The sequence below is a fragment of the Callorhinus ursinus genome, unplaced genomic scaffold (genome assembly GCF_003265705.2).
Source record: "Callorhinus ursinus isolate GAN/ISIS: 27379988/994484 unplaced genomic scaffold, GSC_fseal_2.0 scaffold109, whole genome shotgun sequence".
NCBI lineage: Eukaryota > Metazoa > Chordata > Mammalia > Carnivora > Otariidae > Callorhinus > Callorhinus ursinus.
In genome coordinates, this window is record NW_027397171.1 from 183,829 (window position 1) to 203,832 (window position 20,004).

The 20,004-nt window shown below is 49.2% G+C and overlaps 1 protein-coding gene and 1 pseudogene across 7 annotated transcripts; one reads left to right on the forward strand and one right to left on the reverse strand.

Moving 5' to 3' along the window:
- Nucleotides 1–4,110: 4,110 nt before the first annotated feature.
- On the reverse strand, nt 4,111–6,601 carry LOC141371852 (myotubularin-related protein 5-like; annotated as a pseudogene).
- Nucleotides 6,602–9,280: 2,679 nt separating this feature from the next.
- ZSCAN9 (zinc finger and SCAN domain containing 9) lies at nt 9,281–17,049 on the forward strand. Of its 7 annotated transcripts, none has more exons than XM_073889568.1 (6): nt 9,285–9,406; nt 9,911–10,008; nt 10,446–10,938; nt 11,099–11,243; nt 13,914–13,973; nt 15,693–17,049. In XM_073889568.1, the coding sequence occupies exons 3-6, from the start codon at nt 10,519–10,521 to the stop codon at nt 16,307–16,309; spliced, it is 1,242 nt and encodes a 413-aa protein (XP_073745669.1). In that variant the 5' UTR covers nt 9,285–9,406; nt 9,911–10,008; nt 10,446–10,518; the 3' UTR covers nt 16,310–17,049. The 7 variants fall into 7 exon arrangements, with proteins under 7 accessions (XP_073745670.1, XP_073745669.1, XP_073745672.1 ...); XM_073889571.1 differs by having other exon boundaries at nt 10,513–10,938; XM_073889570.1 differs by having other exon boundaries at nt 9,296–9,406; nt 9,934–10,008.
- Nucleotides 17,050–20,004: the final 2,955 nt, after the last annotated feature.

A 20,004-nucleotide genomic window follows, 5' to 3' on the forward strand; every position in this document is an offset into this window, starting at 1 on the left:
AGGGTGAATTTTAACCAACCGTTTACAGAACAAATAATTCCAATGCATTTAAAACTGTTCCAGAACATAGAAAAAGAAGGGAATAGTCGATTCTGGGGGGAAACAATACAAATATTAATCTGGAAGCTCAAAATTGATTACCAATGAGAAAGCCAAAAGCCATCTGATACTCATTTATACTTAATCCTAAATAGGAGTAAACAGAATCCAGAAGCACATTAAAGGAGTAAATAATTAACTATGGCAAAATGATGATGAGCATAAAATTGTTTAATATTAAGAAATCTTTAGGGGCGCCTGGGTGGCTCAGTTGGTTAAGCGTCTGCCTTTGGCTCCAGTCATGATCTCAGGGTCCTGGGATCGAGCCCCACATCAAGCCCCACATCAAGCCCCACATCGAGCCCCACATGGGGCTCCCTGCTCAGTGGGGAGTCTGCTTCTGCTGCTCCCCCTGCTCATGCTCTCTCTCTATCCCAAATAAATAAATAAAATCTTTAAAAAATATATTAAGAAATCTTTAAATATAATTCACCATATTAACATATCTAAGGAAAAACAGCATATAGTCATTTAAATAGATGTGGAAAAGCCATCTTATTAATATACATTTTTGATATTAAAATTTTAATGAAGAAGAATAGATGGTTCCTTAACATGATGAAACATACCTAACTTACACCAACAGTCATTCTCCTTTTCAGATAAATATTAGATGCCTTTCCTTTGAAGTTAAAAATATGTTAGAAAAATGTCCATTCTCACTACCATTATTTTATATTGTTCTGGAGAAACTAGATAATGCATTTTTTTAAAGCAATCTCTCCACCCAATGTGGGGCTCGAAATTACAACCCCAAGATCAAGATTCACATGCTCTATGGAATGAGCCAGCCAGGTGCCCCTAAACAATGCATTTAACCAGAGAAATAAGTAAATTGGAAGGTAGTTAAAATTATCATCATATTAGATTTATGATGGTATCCCAGGATATGCTTATAAAATTAAATATTTTTATAAAAATAAACAAGAAAAATCAATTGTCTACACACACACAATGGGAGAAAAGACATCCATTTACAGTAGCAGCAAAACATAAAACATTGAGATATAAATTTAAGAGGAAATTTAAGAGGTATTTCATACAATGCTAATAAAAATTAACATAGAATTTTGTTTTCAAACTCCATAAATTTCTTCTCAAGTTTATGTGAAAAGTAAACAAGCATTAGTAGCCAGAAAAATTCAGAAAAGAATAACAAGGAAAACATAGGCCTTTGGTGTCGCCCTCAGAGAGTCGGGGACCTGGGGCGGCGAAGGAACCGAGAGACGACAGTAGAGCGAGGCACAGGGGACCCCGAGCAAACAGCCCGAGGTGCCGAGGTTTATTTTCCATAATCTAATGTACCTTCTACAGCGATACAGATCTATAATGATTTACAGCAGGGGCTTAGTAAGGCACATTCGTCCACGCACACAGGGTGAGTCAAGTGAAGCAGTGGGAGTGGAGAAGGAATAAAGAAATCTGTAACTGGCTGTGATCAATTAATTGTAAACACCACTGTACTCGGACCTTAACACAGGATAAGAGAACAACGAAGGGAATGCACAGTGTGCTGCTTACAGCTGGCCTCCCATCTGCAAAACATCTTGTCCATGCTGTGTACTTTAGAACAGACCACACACATCCCAAGGGCATTTTACTCTGGTCCTTTCGGGTTATTTTTAACCCTGCAATCTCGAGTTTTCTCAGAGATCTCGGAGTCTGAGGGAACATGCACCAGTGGTCGTTGTGGCGTTCTGTTTCCCACACTTTGGGATTTTAAAACATATTATAAGCTACAATGAATAAAACATTGTAGTATAAACAGGATAGAAAAATCCAGAAGTAGGCCCAAATATTTAAGCATTTGATTAATATGGCGTTTCAAATTAGTGAAGAAATGATGGCTCATTCAAGAAATGGTACTATGGGGCGCCTGGTTGGCTCAGTTTGTTAAGCGTCTGCCTTGGGCTCAGGTCATGATCTCAGGGTCCTGGGATTGAGTCCTGGGATCGAGCCCTGCATTGGGGCTCCCTGCTCAGCGGGGACCCTGCTTCTCCCTCTCCTGCTCCCCCTGCCTGTGTTCTCTCTGTCAAATAAATAAATAAAAACTTTAAAAGAAAAGAAAAGAGGGGGTGCCTGGGTGGCTCAGTCGGTTAAGCGACTGCCTTCAGCTTAGGTCACGATCCCAGGGTCCTGGGATGGAGCCCCGCATCGGGCTCCCCGCTCGGTGGGAGGCCTGCTTCTCCCTCTCCCGCTCCCCCTGCTTGTGTTCCTGCTCTCGCTCTTTCTCTCTCTGTCAAATAAATAAAATCTTTAAAAAAATAGAATTAAAAAACTTTAAAAAAGAAAAGAAAAGAAAAGAAATGGTCCTGGGACATCTGGGTAAATAACTGGGAAAAAAAAAGTGTAATCCACACCTCACATCTTACCACTGTATCAGTTCCAGGTTCAAAATTTTAGGAAAAAAGTAAAACTATAAAAGTACTAGAAGAAATTACATGAGAATTTTCCCTTCCAGTTTTGGCACAAGGGAGGCCTTCTTATCACAGAAAGCATAGAAGATTAGTAAATTTAACTAAAAAATTAAAAATTTCTGTATACCTAACTAAAGCCACCATAAAGAAAGTCAAATGAAAAAATTCCAAATTATCACAAAGGGCTAATTTCCCTAATATATGATGATTATGATTATACAAGTCAAGAGAAAGACCATCACAAATAGGAAAAAAGGGAAAGGATGTGAACAGAAAGGAATTGTACATAAATATTAATATATCAATCTCTTTCATATTTAAAGAAACACTAATTAGTACTAATTAATACTAATATTAATGATATACCATTTTTTGCCTATCAGGTTGGCAAAAATAAAAAAATTTGGTGAAGATTTGGGGTGGCATCTCTTTTAAATATCGTTAGAGAGTTGAAAAGAATTTTTTAAAGATTTTATTTATTTGAGAGAGAGAGTGTAAGGCGGGGCAGGAGGGGCAGAGGGAGAGAATCTCAAGCAGACTCCCCAATCTCGGGTGCCAGACTCAAGGCTCCACCTCTGGGCTTGATCTCATGACCCTGAGATCATGACCTGAGCTGAAACCAAGAGGTGGGCACTCAACTGACTGAGCCACCCAGGCACCCTAGAGTTGTAGATTTGTACAACTACTTCTTTTTATTTATTAAAATTTTTTAATTCTGGTGTAGTTAACATAGTTATATTAGTTTCAAGTGTATTTTATAACTACTTTGGAGAGCAATTTAGTAGTGTATATCAATTTCATAAATGCATATATTCTTTGGCTCAGCAATTCTACTTTTAGGAATGTATCCTAGAGATTTACTAACATGTGTAAGATGTTGTAGGATACTATTTAGTTCATCATTGTTTATAAATAGAAAATATTTGGAAATAGCTTAATTGCTCATCAGTAGAAGACTAGGTAAATAAATCTGTGTAATGGAATCTTTTGCACCTGTCAAAAATAAAAAGGGAGATCTGTGTGTCCAGCTCTGAGAAAATCTCCAAGATTTATTGTTAAATTAAACAAACAGAATAGGGAACTGTAGGCATCATTTTCTACTATTCGTGACAATAATGGGGAGAAGGTATGTATAAATATATGCTTCTTCATGCGTAAAATATCTCCGAAAATCTACATAAGAAATCGAAGGTTTTGACTGTTTCTACGGAATGAAATTAGGTGGCTTGGGGGTAGGAGTAAGATGAAGATTTTTAATTAAAGTTTTTTGTTTTGAAAATGTGTAAATATATAAAGAGAGAGACAGAGAGAGAGAAAGAGAGAGAAAGACTAGTACATATCCAAGATCCCTTATCCAGTTTCAAAAATCCATAAAATTCTGAAAACTCTTAAAACTGGTAAGTCATCTTCATCTGGGGCAAATCTCTGTTATTGTTCTCTTTTTAGAGACTCTAGCTCTGGGAACCGGTGGCCTGCGCGGCGGCCCGGCCCTAACACCCCCCCCCACCCCCGCCGCAAGGCCTGGGTGCAGGTGGCCTATTGACCGGCCCACGGCGGGGACACCCCGCCGCCTCCCGGCCGGCGCGCACCCAAAACCCCAAAATAAGTTAGAGCTGGCGACATGGTGGGAGCGGGCCTCCATCCTGCGGAGGGTGGGGGCTGTAAGCATGGCAGCGGGGGCCACCCGTAGTGGTCTCTAACCACTAGACACAGAGCAGCGGAGCAGGGCGGGCTCCGGCGTCTGAGAGGCCGCTCTGGATCTGGTCCACCCACTGCTGGGCTCAGAAGTTGTAAACGCGACGCGTTTTCACGTCACAGAGGCCTCCTTGCCCACGGTCTTGGGGAGCCCATGGTGGGGGTGCCAGGTCGGTGGCACCCTTGCACTCCGTATCCACACGGTGGTCACCGCGGCGCAGCTGGTGCTCAGGCTTGGCCAGCACGAAGGCCCCCTTCTTGGACGGGGTGCCCTGTAGAACCTCTCTCTCGGCTGTCTGGAGCTGGCTCTAGTGCTGGTGCTGCGGCTGGCTGTGCGGCGGGAACCGGACGCGGTTGGGCCGCGATTCTGGGCGCTTCCAGGCTGAGGCTCGGAGTGGAGGCCCGGGGCCTCCTGCAGGTGCGCACCTAGCGAGCGGCGGTGGTGGGCACACTAGACACCAGCAGGGAGCTGGGGGTGCCACGTCCGTCTGGCCGGCCTCGCCGCCCCCTCCCCCATCCCAGGGGTCGGCCCAGCTCGGTCTTCCAGCCGCGGCGGCTCCTCCTGCTGGCGTGGGGTGGCGTCAGGCGGGGCTGGGGCTGTTGTCGTAGCAGGGCCCCCCCACGCGGCCCCTGCTCTGGGGAGTACCCCCCTGCCACGGCCCGCGTGCAAGGTCGAACGGGGATGAGGGTAAGAGAATGAAACATAAAAGTATGGGAACAGGAGGGTTGCCCACGGGGGTGCCGCGAGCAACGACTTTATTCTTTCTCACACACTTTATATAGGCTTAGGTTATATAACAATAAGACATAAACAAGTTCCACAGGTTCCTCCCTGCCCTTCTCCTGGCTCCGTCCCGTGTTTCTGATTCAAGGCCAGATTCCTCAAGCGCATAGTTTCTTCCCAGTTTTGTTTACGCGGTATGCCTTTAAAGGGCCAGGTGCGCTATCTTTCAGGGTCTATTAATAACACTGTGGTTTTCTTGGCCTATATACAACTCGGGCTAGCCAGTACAACATGTTTTTGTATGGGGGCAGTTAGGTGGCCATGGTTCAAAGGGATCAGGGAGCCTTTGCTCTACCCGATTAACCCCTTTGTTGCTCATGGCTCCCGACACCCCCCCATGCCCCTCTGGGAGCTCGGGGTGGGGGGAGGCTGGGCCCGCTCCCAGGCATAGGGGAGTCCTCCCGGCCAGCGTCTCGTCGGTGCAGAAATCCCACACCTTTAGGTTGGACCCGTTGCAGTAGGGCCGCCAGACCTCCGTGTCATCGGGTGCGTAGTGGTGGAACACGCGCATCCTCCCGCTCGGCTCGTGCACGCAATCCCACACGGGCCTGCACGCCTGCTGACCCTGCGCTCCCCCCTTCTCCTGGTGCAGCAGCCCCGGCTCCGGGCGCTCCCAGTCCCGGTCCAGCAGGAAGGTCCGGAGGCGGCGGGAGTAGCCAACGAACCTGAGGTAGAAGGGGTTGAACTCGAACTCCAGGGGGAACTGCAGGTGGACCTGGAGCACGCAGGCCGGGAACTGCAGGACCCCGGGTGTGGAGCCGCTGCTCTGCGGGGCCGGCGTGTGCGCCCCGCGGAGGCTGAAGCCGCTCCTCGTCTACCAGCGGCCGGAAGCCCCCCTGAGTGTGGTGGAAGGGGTCCGAGAACAGCCGCGCCAGGGCTAGCAGCTGGGTGCTGATGTCCCAGCCGTCCACCAGGCTCACCAGGACGGAGGAGCCTGAGATCAGGAGCTCCACCGCCATCCACACCCGCGGCGGCTTGTGGATCTGGATCCACTCAGTCCTGCAGCGAGTGCGGGGAAGGAGGCGGGGCCCGACTCTGCGGCCGGACAGCCTGGAAACAAGCCTTCAGCAACATTTTGAGGCTGGTCTTCACTTGCCGCGCCTCCATGGGCACCAGCTCCCCGTGCTGCACACCTTTGAGATGGGCTTTGTCCCCAGTGATGTAGAGGGCTGTACGCTGGGGCGCGGAAAGCCCCGGAGTGTGTGTGTGTTGGGGGGGGGGGCTCGCGCGCTGGGGGCGTTGGCCAGGGAGAGGGTGAAGGTAGCATTGTCACTGCCCACGTCATTGCGAGCCGACCCTGCGCCCACTGCTCAGACGCTGCCCCATTGACCTCTGGGCGTGGTCCGTCTGGAGGCCAAGACGGCCACAGGCTTGGACAGCGTGGTGACCCTGGCTCTGGGGCTGGGCACGTGGCTGTCCGTATGGGAGAAGGAGAAGCCGTTGGGGTTCTGCGTCCCAACGCACCGGTCATCTGGGGCGTATCTTGAAGTGGATTGAAATTCGTTAGTCTTAAGAAAATCTGAATTCAGAAACCCAGTTACTTGCAAAGGTTTATGTGTAATATAGAATGAACACCATGTACTCACCTACATTTATAATTGTTCATTTTGCCATATTTGCTTTGTTTCCCTCTGCTGAAGTATTTCGAGGTAAATTATAGACATTACACATAACACTCTTGAACACTTCAGTATTCATCTAAAAAATAAGGATATTTTCCTATGGAACTACAATATCATTATCAAACTCAACAGAAGAGAAAAATCAGAGGGAGATTTTTCAACGTATGCCCTTTTGAACTTTTTGTAAAATTTTGAATCTGTGGCTATATAACTTATTCAATAGGTAATAAATTTTCAAATTAAAAATAAACTGAATGGGATCTTTGATACTTAAAACTGACCAGAAAGCTATGGGATCTGCCCAAGATATCACTAAAGGACAGGAAAGAAGGATTATTTCAAGGACCCAGTTGAAAGTACAGATTGGGGTGGGGGGGACATTTCATTTTAATGCCCAACTAAGTTAGGGCTGGTGTGAGTGGGTGGGACTTTCATCCAATCAATACTGATAGCATGGTAGGCACGGAAAGCCAATCGAAGTTCAACACAAGTGTCTATTACTTTGAAGCAATGTTTTGTTCTCTCCATCATAGACAGGGTCCAATGTAATCAACTTGCCACCAGGTGACTGCTATTCCCACTGGGATATTATATCATACTTAGGGTTTAGAATTGGTTGGTGACATCCACAGGGCAGATCACTTGCCCACTTACTGAAACTATCTTGGGTTAGTGAAGATTCATATGGGACATAAATATTTTTAGACTTGGGTCTATCCACATACCAGCTAGTTCCCTCAGGCTCTTTGTTAACAATTCTCTTAATTCTTCTCCCTCCATCCCTTCTCCTTTTGTTTCTCCCTTTCCTTCTCCTCCTCCACCTCCACTTCCTCCTCCTCCTTCTTCACATTTTTTAAGCTCATGACATAACTTGCAGAAGAGTCGCAATCCCAGTATACCTGTTTCCAGATTCAGGTAACACTCAATCTTTATAGTTAGTCTTGTAGTCAGCATTTCTTCTTGTCTGAGCGGAGTGGTGTTTGAAGTATTTTCAGTAGAGATTCCCAATTCTAAGTAAAAAGTAATCCCTTCTGTCCCAAGACAATCATCAAGGTACTGCTATTGCTATAGGGGAATCTCCCTCCACACAGACAAGGGGGAGCCTGTCTTTCCCAGAGCTGTTTAACTACAGGGAAGTCCAGTGCACTATCCACTGGATCCTAGGGTGGAGGCTGCCTGAGTGCTATAGTTGACCTACTTAAGGAGCACACATGATCCAGTTAGAGAGCCTAATCAACTATCAGTGACACGTTTGAGAGTTTCATGCCAATAGAAACGGTTTACTTGTCACAGGTGGGCATCCAAAATGTAAGAGAATAACGTATTTGAATGGTATTCCAGTTAAAGAAAAGCTGAAAATTTACAATCATTATATAGTTTGTTGGGAAAGTTTGTACTGAGGGCTTTGGGAGTGTGTTGAAGAAAGTGATCAGGATTTTGAGCATATTTTCTTCATGCTGGTAGATTATACACTTATTGGATATTTAGAAGAAATTAAAATAAAGGATGAAACTTGACCTTATTTAATGCCCTCAGATGGCCAGTTTGAGTAAAACAATCACAGAAATTTACAAAGCTATGGTTTTGGAGTTAAAACACTGCATCAAAGAATTTACATTAACATGCAAGATATTTTCCTACTGCTGTGATAAATCATGAGGTTCTGTTAAAAACAAAACAAACAATTTATGCAATACCATCATTCTGGTTGGCATGATAAAATTGATGGATGACTAACAGTACTAATTATGCTCTTTTGTACCAATAAAGCTAATTTAGTTGATTTTGGATTCCCACCAAAATTCCAAGAGATTTCTGTATAGCAAAAAATGAAGGAAGGAAGGAAGGAAAGGGGCAAAGGAGCAAAGAAGGAAAGCAGAAGGAAGGAGGGAAGTCTACCAAGACCCAGGGCCCGGACAAATACATTGCAGTACACGTGCTTGATGTACTGTTATGCAGCCACCAAAGGAGCTAGACCTACAAGAGCAATAAAGAGGTCTAAGTACGTGAAGTGAAAACGTTAAAATAAGTGGAGAAAAAGCTAAACGTCAAATAGCTTCATGCCTGTCTATCTAGCTGTGAGGGAGAGATGGGAATTACACGCGCGAACCCCCAGCTCACCCCGCCCCAGGGAAGTGGGACCAAGGAGGGACAGGATGGGATTTCACCTTTCGCTTTATTAATTTTGGCCTTGCCTGAGAATTTTAAAAAATCATAGGTAATGTTTTAAAAATAAGCATTTTCTTTTCTTTTTTTTTTTTTTGAAGATTTTATTTATTTAATTGACAGAGAGACAGAGAGAGACAGAGAGAGATGGAACACAAGCAGGGGGAGTGGGAGAGGGAGAAGCAGGCTCCCCGCCAAGCAGGGAGCCCGATGCGGGGCTCGATCCCAGGACCCTGGGATCATGACCTGAGCCGAAGGCAGTTGCCTAACCAACTGAGCCACCCAGGCGCCCCAAAAATAAGCATTTTCAAGTTAACGGCCGAGGCTGCACGCGTTCCTTCCCTTTAAACGTGTCCCGGGCGCTCCCGAGCGCGAAATTCCAACCACGTGCCCCGCCGCGGGCGGCGGGAGACGAGACGCGGGATCCTAGAGCGGCCCGGAAGTGCTCCCGCCCCGAGCGCCCCGCGCGGCGGGCGGCCTCCTCGCTGCGGCGCATTGTGCCGGCTGGCGCGCTCCCGCCGACGCCGCGCCGAGAGCCTCCGCCTCCGGGCCTCGTCCCGCTCCCGAGAGTCGGCGCCGGGACCCCGGGGCGGGCGGGCGTGGCAGGGAGAGGGCCGTGGAAGGTAAGCCTCCGCCCGCGGCGGGCGCGTCGTCCCGGCTTGGGGACATGGCGCGGGCAGGGCCTGGGAGGAGCGCGAGGCTGGAGGGCCGTCCCCGGGGGTAGCGGCCGCAGGTCGGCCTGGGCCGGAAGCGCCTGGAGTCCGACAGCCTCGGGCGCGGGGAAGTTAAGCACAGGGTTCAGTCCCTCAGGTTTGGTTCTGAGAGCGGGTTACGGGGCTGTGAGCGGACTGGCTTTCGGGTGCGGGACCCTGGAGCCCTGGCGTGCGCGCACTCACGGGGAGCCTGTTGGAGGTCCTGTCGCCAGCCCGCGTGCCCGGGTGCCCACTCCCTGCGAGGCCGCCACAGCGCCTGTCCCGCGGGAATTCAGCGTCAGGGCTGCACTTGCTGACACTGTGCAGACGCACAGGTCTCCTGGGTCGCAGGCACCGCCTGCGTTTCTGCCGATTCTAAGGACTGCCCTCATAAAGAACTTGACCTTAGGCGGCCTACCTGAATTCCCCCGACAGCCGTTTCTTATCTCCTGAAGTAGCGGTTGTCATCAAACCTCAGAGGGTCACGTGAACATTAACTGTGGTCCGGTGTTGAAAGCAGGAGTCCCAGGAAAGTAAGTTCATTCATTAATCAAGGACAAGAACAGTTTCTATCTCTTCTTTGTCTAATTTCACTTTTACGTAATGAGTCTGAGCTTTTTAACCATGCTGAGTGAACTGTGTGGCCCCTAATTTCTCCATGAGCGCTGTAAGGTATTTTTATTGCTATTTCTTCACATCCAGAGACTGAGATTGAAAGGTAAGAAGTTGGCTGAAGATCACACAATTAGTAAACGTTAGAGCCAGAATAAAATCCAGTTCTGAGTGACTTGAAAGTGTATGCCTTTTGCACATTACGACCTTCTATTTCCCATTCTTCCCACATCCTTTGGTCCCCAAGCGACTTGACTTTCAGTGAAGAGCCTGGGACCTGTGACAGTTGCTTATATAATCAGTGCCTATCATTAGCTATTGCCATTTTTCTATGTAAACGGTGATTTTTACTGCTTAGGAGGGAATCTTCAAAGGTGTTTCTAAAACGTAGCTCCAGCTGGAGGGTGCTTTTTAAACTGTTCAAGGACAAGATGAATGCGGAGTCAAAGGAGGTTTTACCCCTGGATGTGCAAGCTCCTGAGGTTTGGGAAGAACTTCTGACAGTGAAAATGGAGATGGAAAGTCGCCTCCAAGTGCAGGAATCCAGGTTGAAATGTAGTAATCCCTTGGCAAGGGAAATTTTCCGAAGGCGCTTTCGACAGCTGTGCTACCAGGAGACCCCTGGACCCAGGGAGGCCCTCACCCGACTCCAGGAGCTTTGCCACCAGTGGTTGAGGCCACATGTGAGCACAAAGGAGCAGATTGTGGAGCTGCTGGTGCTGGAGCAGTTCCTGACCATCCTGCCCGAGGAGCTGCAGGCCTGGGTGCGGGAGCACTGTCCAGAGAGCGGGGAAGAGGCTGTGATTTTGCTGGAGGATCTGGAGAGAGAGCTCGATGAACCTCAACATGAGGTAGGAAGGGAGATTTGCCAGGAAAACGTATATATGTGTGACCCTTGAATCCTTTGTTTTATACTCCCTTGACTATAATCCTGCTTTCTGCTTCTTTCTGGGAAGTGTTTCTTTAGACAGTTTCCTCTTCAAAAGTCAAATCTCATCTCTCTGTTTCCAGGTGGTAGCCCACACGCAGGGGCAAGAAGTCCTCCCTGAAGAGACAGTGCCTCTGGGAGCACAGACATCACTGAGCCTCCAGTCCCGGCCTGAGGAATCCCTCACCTGTGACACTGCTCGGCAGCCCCACCCTATTGGAGAGACAGGTGAGGGACAGGACTTTTCTGGTGCTGAACATATGAGCCCCCCTTGTCAAGCAAAAACAAAAAGCCCAGACCTGGGGAGCCAGGGGGTCAGGAGTCCCTTTGCCAGGTGACAGCAATGCTCTGGGTTTCCAAGTGCACAGTGTGCTCACTGTGTCCCTTTGCCCCACACTCAGGCTCCCCCCGAGTCCCCTCCTGGAGGCTCTCTGGTCTCCTGGCACGTGACACCTCAGGGAGACTTCCAGGAAGCACTGTGGGCAGCGGCTTTAGAGGATCGGTGTAATAGGGTCAGATCATGGCTTTGCCTCCGGAAGCTGCTTGTACGTGGGCGGGTCACTTAACCATTTGCTCTCAGTTCCCTCATCTCCAGAATGGGGTTGATCATAGCATTGCCTTAGTCTGCTCGGGTTCTCATGAAAGAACTAGCACATGCTGAGGGGCTTACACAACAGACATTTATCTTCTCACTGTTCTGGAGGCTGGATGTCCAAGATCAAGGTGCCTGCAGGGTGGGTTGTTGGTGAGACCTGTTTTCCTGGCTTGCTCACGGCCACCTTCTTTGTTCTCACACGTGCCTTTCTCTGTGCACGTGCTTATTGGGGCGAGGGAGAGAAAGAGGGAGGGAGAAAGAGAAAGCTCTGGTGTCTCCTCGCCTTATAAGGACATCAGTCCTTTTGCATTAGGGCCCACCCTTAATTATCTGAATTACTTTCCTAAAAGGCCCTGTTTCTAAATACAGTCAGGGCTTCAACACGTGACTGGGCAGAAGAGAGATGACACAATTCAGTCGAGCAAGTGTGCACCACAGAAGGCGGTTGTGAGCAGTGAACGCGAACAGCCGACGGAAAGCACTTGGCAGGCTGTCCCTCAGGGTCGCCTTTGCCAGTCTGGCCGACGTTCGCAGGGCAAAGCTGTGAGCGCACTCAGTAGGTGGCAGACTGGCTGGGGGAGTCCGGTAGAACCAGCCTTTGCCCCTTCCTGGCAGGTGACGTCGTGCTGGGTGCCGTCCTGGGCACGTGGGGCCGAGCCGGCTGCCTTCCTGTCCTGGCCCCCCCGCCACAGCTGGCCCAGCTTCCGTCTGATTTCTCACACCACACCTCATCACCTCTCACTGCTGGTTAGCCGTCTCATAGTCGGCGTGCAGCTCTTGCCGTTCTCACACCAGCCCCATGTGGCTTGAAGCCAGACTTCCCTTGCTGCCCTGCCTCCTGCCTGTGTTTATTCTGCCTGCCCTAGCAATCATACGGTTATCCTGGATTTCTGCCACTTGGAACACAGCTCTTGACTTAAATTAAAAAGATGTTTTTGAGTGACTTCTGTTGCTCTACAGACCTTCCTCTGGCTTCTGTGACCTCATCAGATTATAAGTCCTTTGGTTTCTGGGCCCCTGGGTGTCTCAGTCCATTAAGCATCCAATTCTTGATTTTGGCTCAGGTCATGATCTCAGGGCTCCATACTCAGCGGGGAGTCTGCTGGAGATTTTCTGTCCCTCTCCCTCTGCCCCTCCCCACACTTGTGCACTCTCTCTATATAAAATAAATATGTCTTTAAAAAAAAGTCCTTTGGTTTCATTTTCCTCCTTCATGAACATCTTTGCAATCTGTTCGTTTCTTCCTCGTCTCCCTGTGAACTTGAACTTTTATATTCCAGCCATCTTTTCCTTTCTTCTGCCTTCCAAGCTGCAGCTAGAACCCTACTGGGAACCCCTTCTTTCAGGAAGCACATCTGAGCCAGTCCTTCCTCCTGTCTGTTCATCGCTCCCTCCCTCCATCCAGTCATCCATTAAGCATTTCCTGTGGCCCCAGGAGAGTAACCTGAAAGCGTCTATAAATCAGAGTTCTCTTAGTGGGACTATCACTGCAGGTATGTGTCTTCAGGAAAAGCCAGTTTTGCAAAGCAACATAGTAAGTGTTTGAGGTTACAAGGACTAAATCCAAGTTCCAGCTCTTCAATTTTTTTTTTAAAGATTTTATTTGACAGAGAGAGACACAGCGAGAGAGAGAACACAAGCAGGGGGAGTGGGAGAGGGAGAAGCAGGCTTCCCTCAGAGCAGGGAGCCCGATGTGGGGCTCGATCCCAGGGCCCCGGGACCATGGCCTGAGCCGAAGGTAGATGCTTAACTGACTGAGCCACCCGGGTGTTCCTTCAATTTTTCTTTTTTAACTAAGGAACATTTAAGGTTACTTTGTATCACTGAGTTTGAGTTTCTTTCAGAACTGCTGATGGTAAAAAAAAAAAATTCCAAATAACGTAGACGTTTATGTATTAAAACATGAAAGTTTTCCAAATTTTATTCCCTAGGAGTAACCATTCTTGTCAAATGGCTGTGTATTTTCCAGACTTTCTCCACATATGTACAGAGTCTGTCTAGCTATTTGTCTATCTTTTATTTGCTATTCACTTCTTTCAAGAGGTGGGGTAATAACATCAGGGGGTTTTGTGGTGCATAGTTTGATAACATAGGTGACAGTGCTTCGTTAGTCACGGACGGCTGTATAAATGGTCATTATTAGAAGGTGAGAAATGTCTTTGTTTTTATATTCTACCCAGTTCTCTTGTACATTTCAAATATAAGTGTGAAGTCTGGGCAGAAGGGCAGTACTGATCCCACTCGTGGCCCGTTTCTTCTCCGAAGACGCATTTCTGTTTTCCAAACCTGTTGTCATCCCCCAGCTAAAAGGAGCGGGAAAACATGGTCTAACAAGAGAGGAGTCCGCAAAGGCTCCTGTTCAGGTGCGTGAGGGACAATAATCAGATGTGGGAGAAAGAGCTGGATGTTCTGGTAAAAAGAGGAGGGCTGGAGGCTGATCTCTTTGGGCTCTCTGGTTGCAAGGAGGAAATCTGTTGGTGTGCAGGCTCCTTGGGAGCTGCCCAGGGGTAATCTGAAACCAGCCCCCTTGTGTGGGGGCAGGGAGAGACTGAAGACAGCGGGTAGGTGGTGGTTTTAATAAGCAAAGGAGGCTTACCCGGGAGGCTCTTCCTGGGTAGCAGCAACGTGAGTAGATCTCCACACCCAGCTGCCAAATCGTGAAAGTTTATACAGACGCCTTACCTGCTTCAGTTGTGTGTACTGTCCAGATGGTGTTGGCCCCCTGTCATTGTCACTGACCTTGGGGTGGCTCCTGGAATGGGGCAGGCAAGTGGAATTCACATTCCAGGGACAGAGGAGGGGGCGAGGCGCTTCCAGTGGTCAGGGTCCAGCTCACGGGTCACTTGGCAGTCATGTTTTCTTGCCGGCTTCCCCGAACAGTCCTATCCGCAGAGCCCGAGACATCCTGAGGATACCACAGGGCTGCTCCCTAGTGTTTAGACAGTTTGGGTCTGTTTGTCTCCATTCTGTCCTTCAACTGCTCCAAGTCTGATGGGGTTGGTTGGACAACTCTCCAGTATGGGCCGGCTCTGTCGGGAGTGTTGGCCTCAGGTGCCCGTCCCTGGGCTGTCATTTGAGGCCATAGTAGTGGATTGGTTTCAATGCTTTCTTTTATTCATTCAACAAATATTTATTGAAAACTGCCTTGTGCCATCTGTGATTCAAGGAATAAAACAGAAAGATCCCGCTGTCATGGAGATTAGATTGTGGCGGGGGGGGGGGGCGGACAAAGAGGGAGGTGATGCAGGGTGTGAGAAGGTGGTAAGTTGTGGAAGGGGACAGAACAGGAGCAGGGGAGGGAGATTGTGAGTGTGGTGGGTGGTGAGGTGCTCGCAGTAGTAAGAAGAAGTAAGGAAGTAGGAGCTGAGGGAAAACTTGAAGGAATGAGGGAGGGAGACTTGCTGTCATCTGAGCAGAGCCCCTAAAGGTCTGTGCGGGGAACCCACCGGGGGTGGTGCTGATCTCACAGTTGTCGAGTACTCCTGAGACCCCTGGTTGGCAGGATTGAACACTTGTCCCATAAAGGAATGAATGAGTACATGGGGTGAATTCCCTTGGTCACTGTGAGGCTCCCCACCTCAAAAGGGGGAGGGACTTTTTTTTTTTTTTTTTAAGATTTATTGTTTTTTAGAGAGTGTGTGTGCGAATGGGGCTAGGGGCAGAGGGACAGAGAGACTCTCAAGCAGACTCCATGCTGAGTGCGGGGCCTGATGTGAGGCTCAATCCCAGGACCCTGAGATCATGACCTAAGCCCCCAGGCGCCCCATGGTGAGGGAGTTCTAAGGGAGACCTAAGAGCAGCCACCCTGATCTTGACCCGCCCCTCCCCGTGAAGAGGTAGAAGCAATTCTTTCCAGGCTCAGACCACGTAAGGCTGGACTAGGCGCATTTTGCCTAAGAGGCCAGGCTTCCTTGTTACCTGGAGGAAGGCGTTAGCATGCCGACCCTGCTGTTCCTAAGCTCCTTGCTGCTCTGTGATGTGGGGTCACATCAGGTTAGAAGCATCCTCTCCTTTTGCACACGCAGTGACCCTCCCGTAGACTCAGGGAACAAGTGACATGTGCCTGGTCTTTTCTGTTTCAGATGGAATGACCAAGGCTGAGGACAGAGAGCTGGTGCTGAGGAAAGACTGTCCTAAGATAGTGGAGTCCCATGGGGAGATATTTTATGGACAGACCTGGGGGGAACCCCCCCAGGACCCCCGACATGGAGAGCTCGGGGACCCTGAGGGTTGGGCAGTGGGGCACTGGGGCAGCCCCCGAGGGGAGGGACGGCACAAGTGTGACGCGTGTGAGAAGAGCTTTGCCCGGAGCTCAGGCCTTGTTTGCCATCAGAGAGTCCACACTGGGGAGAGACCCTATGAGTGTAGTGAGTGTGGGAAGACCTTTAGTCGGAGCTCTGGCCTTTTCAATCACCGAGGGATCCACAACCTACAGAAACGGTACCGCTGTGCGGAGTGCGGGAAGGCCTTCAGTCAGAGTGCGGGTCTGATCCAGCATCAGAGAACCCACAGGGGAGAGAGGCCCCATCTGTGTGGCCAGTGTGGGAAGAGCTACAGTCGGCGCTCGTTCCTCATCGAGCACCAGAGGAGCCACACGGGTGAGCGGCCACACCAGTGCACCAAGTGTGGGAAGAGCTTCAACCGCCACTGCAACCTCATCCGCCATCAGAAGACCCACACGGCGGCCGCACTGGTCTAATCGTCGCTGGCTGCAGATTTCCTGGATCACTGGCCAAGTCGCCGGGGGAGGCTAAGGCTAGAAAACGTCTTTCTTCATGTCCCACTAGGTGCGTTTTGGAACAAGTACTGACCTGAGGCCTGGGCACATCTGAAGAGGAAGGTGCAGGTGTTTGAAGCTGCTGCTTTCCCTTTGGTTCCTTTAGCTGTTCCCGGGTTGCCGTGCCCCCATCCCTCGTAGGTACCGGCTTTGGGACGGCTGCACAACTTTCCCCATCACATAGTCAGTAGCGCTGCCATGGCCACACGCCTGAAGGTCTGTATCTGTTGAGTTCCTTAAGAGCACATAGAGGACTGCTGATGGTTTACAGTAAATGGGCCTGTGGTGTCCCTGTGACCAGTACCTACGGGGCCGACCCCCTTCCCACTCGCTTCTCCGGTGCCCGACCAGCGCTGTTTGCAGACTGCATCCATTTCTGAAGCACAGCTGGCGGGGAAATGGCGCCATCATTGTCCATCTTAAAGACAAGGAAGCCGTGAGGAGTCAGGGTTTAAAAACCTGGACTTTTGGGGCGCCTGGGTGGCTCAGTCATTAAGCGTCTGCCTTGGGCTCGGGTCATGATCTTGGGGTCCTGGGATCGAGCCCCGCATCGGGCTCCCTGCTCCGCGGGAAGCCTGCTTCTCCCTCTTCCACTCCCCCTGCTTGTGTTCCCTCTCTCACTGTGCCTTTTTCTATCAAAAAAAAAAAAAATAAAATAAAAAATAAAAACCTGGACTTCTGTTTTGGGATAATTTAAGCTAATAGAAATGATAGAGCTTTCATATGCTCTTCATGTCCCACCCGTGTTTTTAGTTAAAGCCCCGGCTTTGGGCTTCACTCCCCAGGAGTTTACGGTGCTGTCCTGCTTCACTGGGGTCGTCAGGCTATGTCTGCGGAGCTCGGTCACCCAACAGTCCCTTTGTGCTCGTCCGTCACATCTGCAGCTTTGCAGGCCATCTGTGTCCCGAGTCCAAGGCCACCCTGCGGAGTTGGGTCACCAGCCACATAAGGTGCTTATATTTTTATTCATTCATTCATTCATTCATTTATATTTTTTAAAGATTTTATTTATTTACTTGACAGAGACACAGCGAGAGAGGGAACACAAGCAGGGGGAGTGGGAGAGGGAGAAGCAGGCTTCCCGCGGAGCAGGGAGCCCGATGCGGGGCTCGATCCCAGGACCCTGGTACCATGACCTGAGCCAAAGGCAGACGCTTAACGACTGAGCCACCCAGGTGCCCCTTTATTTATTTATTTTTAAAAATTTTATTTATTTGACCTGAGCTGAAAGTAGCTGCTCAACAGACTGAGCCCCTTTTGATCCAAGTCTCCCTCTCCTTTTTCCCATTTCTCTACTGAGTGGGTGGCCCAGGAAGTCTTATGAACAAAGGTCTTACGAACAGTTTCCCGTCACAGAGATAAATTACCGAATGCACAGCATTACCTACAAATTCCACACAACGCCATCTTGAGGCAGGGCATCCATTTCCCACGCTGTGGGGGAAAGTTCTACCTGCTGCGAGAAGCCCAAGATGAATTTCTGCATCCTAGCAGGCTTAAAGATAGGCCCTGGGATCATCTGATAGAAATGTTGGGCATGAAATCCAGAAATGGTCCGAGGATTGGCTGTTGCTGATTACATTAGGGCTCCCTGCCTTGAGTGAGTTGAGATTCAAAAGTTCAACTCTGAAAGTTGCCTGTCCTCATGCCTTGTTGTGTCTCCAAACCGTGTGGTACAGCGGGACATTAAGGACCAGGAGCCAGGTCGCCGGGGATGGAGTTCCTGCCCAGTGAGGTCTGCAGGGTGGGGCCTTGGAGAAGTCACCTGGAGTGCATTTCCGAGAAGCAGAGCCTGGGCAGGGATTCAGGTCCGGGGCATTTACTGCAGAGGGGCAACTGCAGGGCAGCAGGGGAAGCAGGACGTGGAGGAGAGGGCTGAGCAAGACGTGGTCTCAGAGTCTAGCTGTAACCTAATTTGGGGGAAGGGTGTCTGGAACAAAACTCACCTTGGAGGCCAGGGGCTGGCCTTGTGTGTCCGCACTCACACGCATGAATCGAGGGCGGCCCAGAGAGCCGGGCAGCTGCCCTTGTCCAAGGCCAACTGCCGAGAAGCGGTGGCTTTGAGCCTTTAGCAGCTGGCGCTCACGGTGGCCAGGGGAAGGGAGCGCTGGCTGGGTGCGGGGCAGGGCACAGGACACGGGCAGCTTTCACCGAGCTCAGCCTCTCTGGCCTGTTCCTGTGCTTGCCTGCCCACTTCTCACAGTTTTTCTGAGGAGCAGCAGATAGCAATGAGAGGAAAGGACACTGTGATCTCCAGAATACACATCAAGTGAAGAGAAGGGGACATTATTACTAACTTTGAATATGATCTGTAACAAGGCAAAAGGAGGGTTGGACAGCAGTGAGAGACCTCCTAAGTTAAAGTGTTTGGGGGACTTTTACCTCAATTTTTTAAGAAAGTATATTACAGACTGCTGTCACGTGGGCTTTAGAAATAAATTAATTTGGATCAGGGGAGCAGAGAGAAGAAAGTAAGTTAATATTAAAAAGTGAAGACGTGTCCTGAGTGGAATTCCCTGTTTTCCCTGAACTGGGAGCATTTAGTTCATGCGTAACATAAATGTGCTCTGCAACAGTCTGTCCATTAAATTGGTGTAGGAGTTCTCCCCTCCCAGTGGCTTTCCCCTCCTGCTCATCGCCCCGGGCCTGGCAGGCTGGCACAGGGCTCGGGCTCCATCACGGCACAGGGCAGGCGGGCAGCTCACACAGCAGCCATGTATCTCCCATAGTTCTGGAGACGGAGAGGTCTGCATCCAGGCACCAGCTCAGGCTTAGGTGACTGCACCTTCCTTTGTGCTCACGTGACCTCTCTTTTGTGTGCCTGGGGGAGGGAGGGAGGGAGACGGAGAGACAAACCAAGAGTCAGAGACAGACAGGGGCAGACAGACAGCAAGCTTCTTAAAAGGGCACTAATCCCACCGTCATGACCTGACCTGACCCTAATTACCTCCCAAAGGCCCCATCTCCAAATACCATCACATTGTGGGGTTAATTTTAACATATGCCTGTAAGGGGGGGGGGGACACACAAATAGTCCATCACATGACCCCACTGCTTCCAGTGGCTGCTCTCAACAGGTCTCCATCTGTTTTTTCAGCTCTGCCTGAGAACTAAACATACCTGCATCTTTATATAACCCTGTTACTGTGAATAAGGAGTTTATTTCTTCCTTTGCTCATTTCTCTTAATTGTGATGCACTAGCCAATCTCTGCAGCACAGTGTGGAGCACAAGTCATACTAATAGTCATCCTCCTCTTATTCCTAATTTTGAATGGATGTATCTGATGATTTGGCAAAAAATCACATTTTCTGTGTGTTTCTGATAATTATCCTCATAATATTAAGAATATTCCCTACTCATTTGCAAAAATTCTTTATCATGAATGATTTCTTTTAGAGAATATTAGTCTAGTACCTCTTTCCCATCCTTTACTTTCTAAAAAATTATTTCCTTTGGATATCCTATGTACAGAATTGGATTAATTACAATCCTTGGTATGATTCATGACACACTGTCATCATTGGTCCTTGAATGCCATGATTTTGATTATTTGGTTGGTAACTTAGGTAGTTGATTTAGTACCTAGCACTCATTAATGTGTCATTAAACACAAAC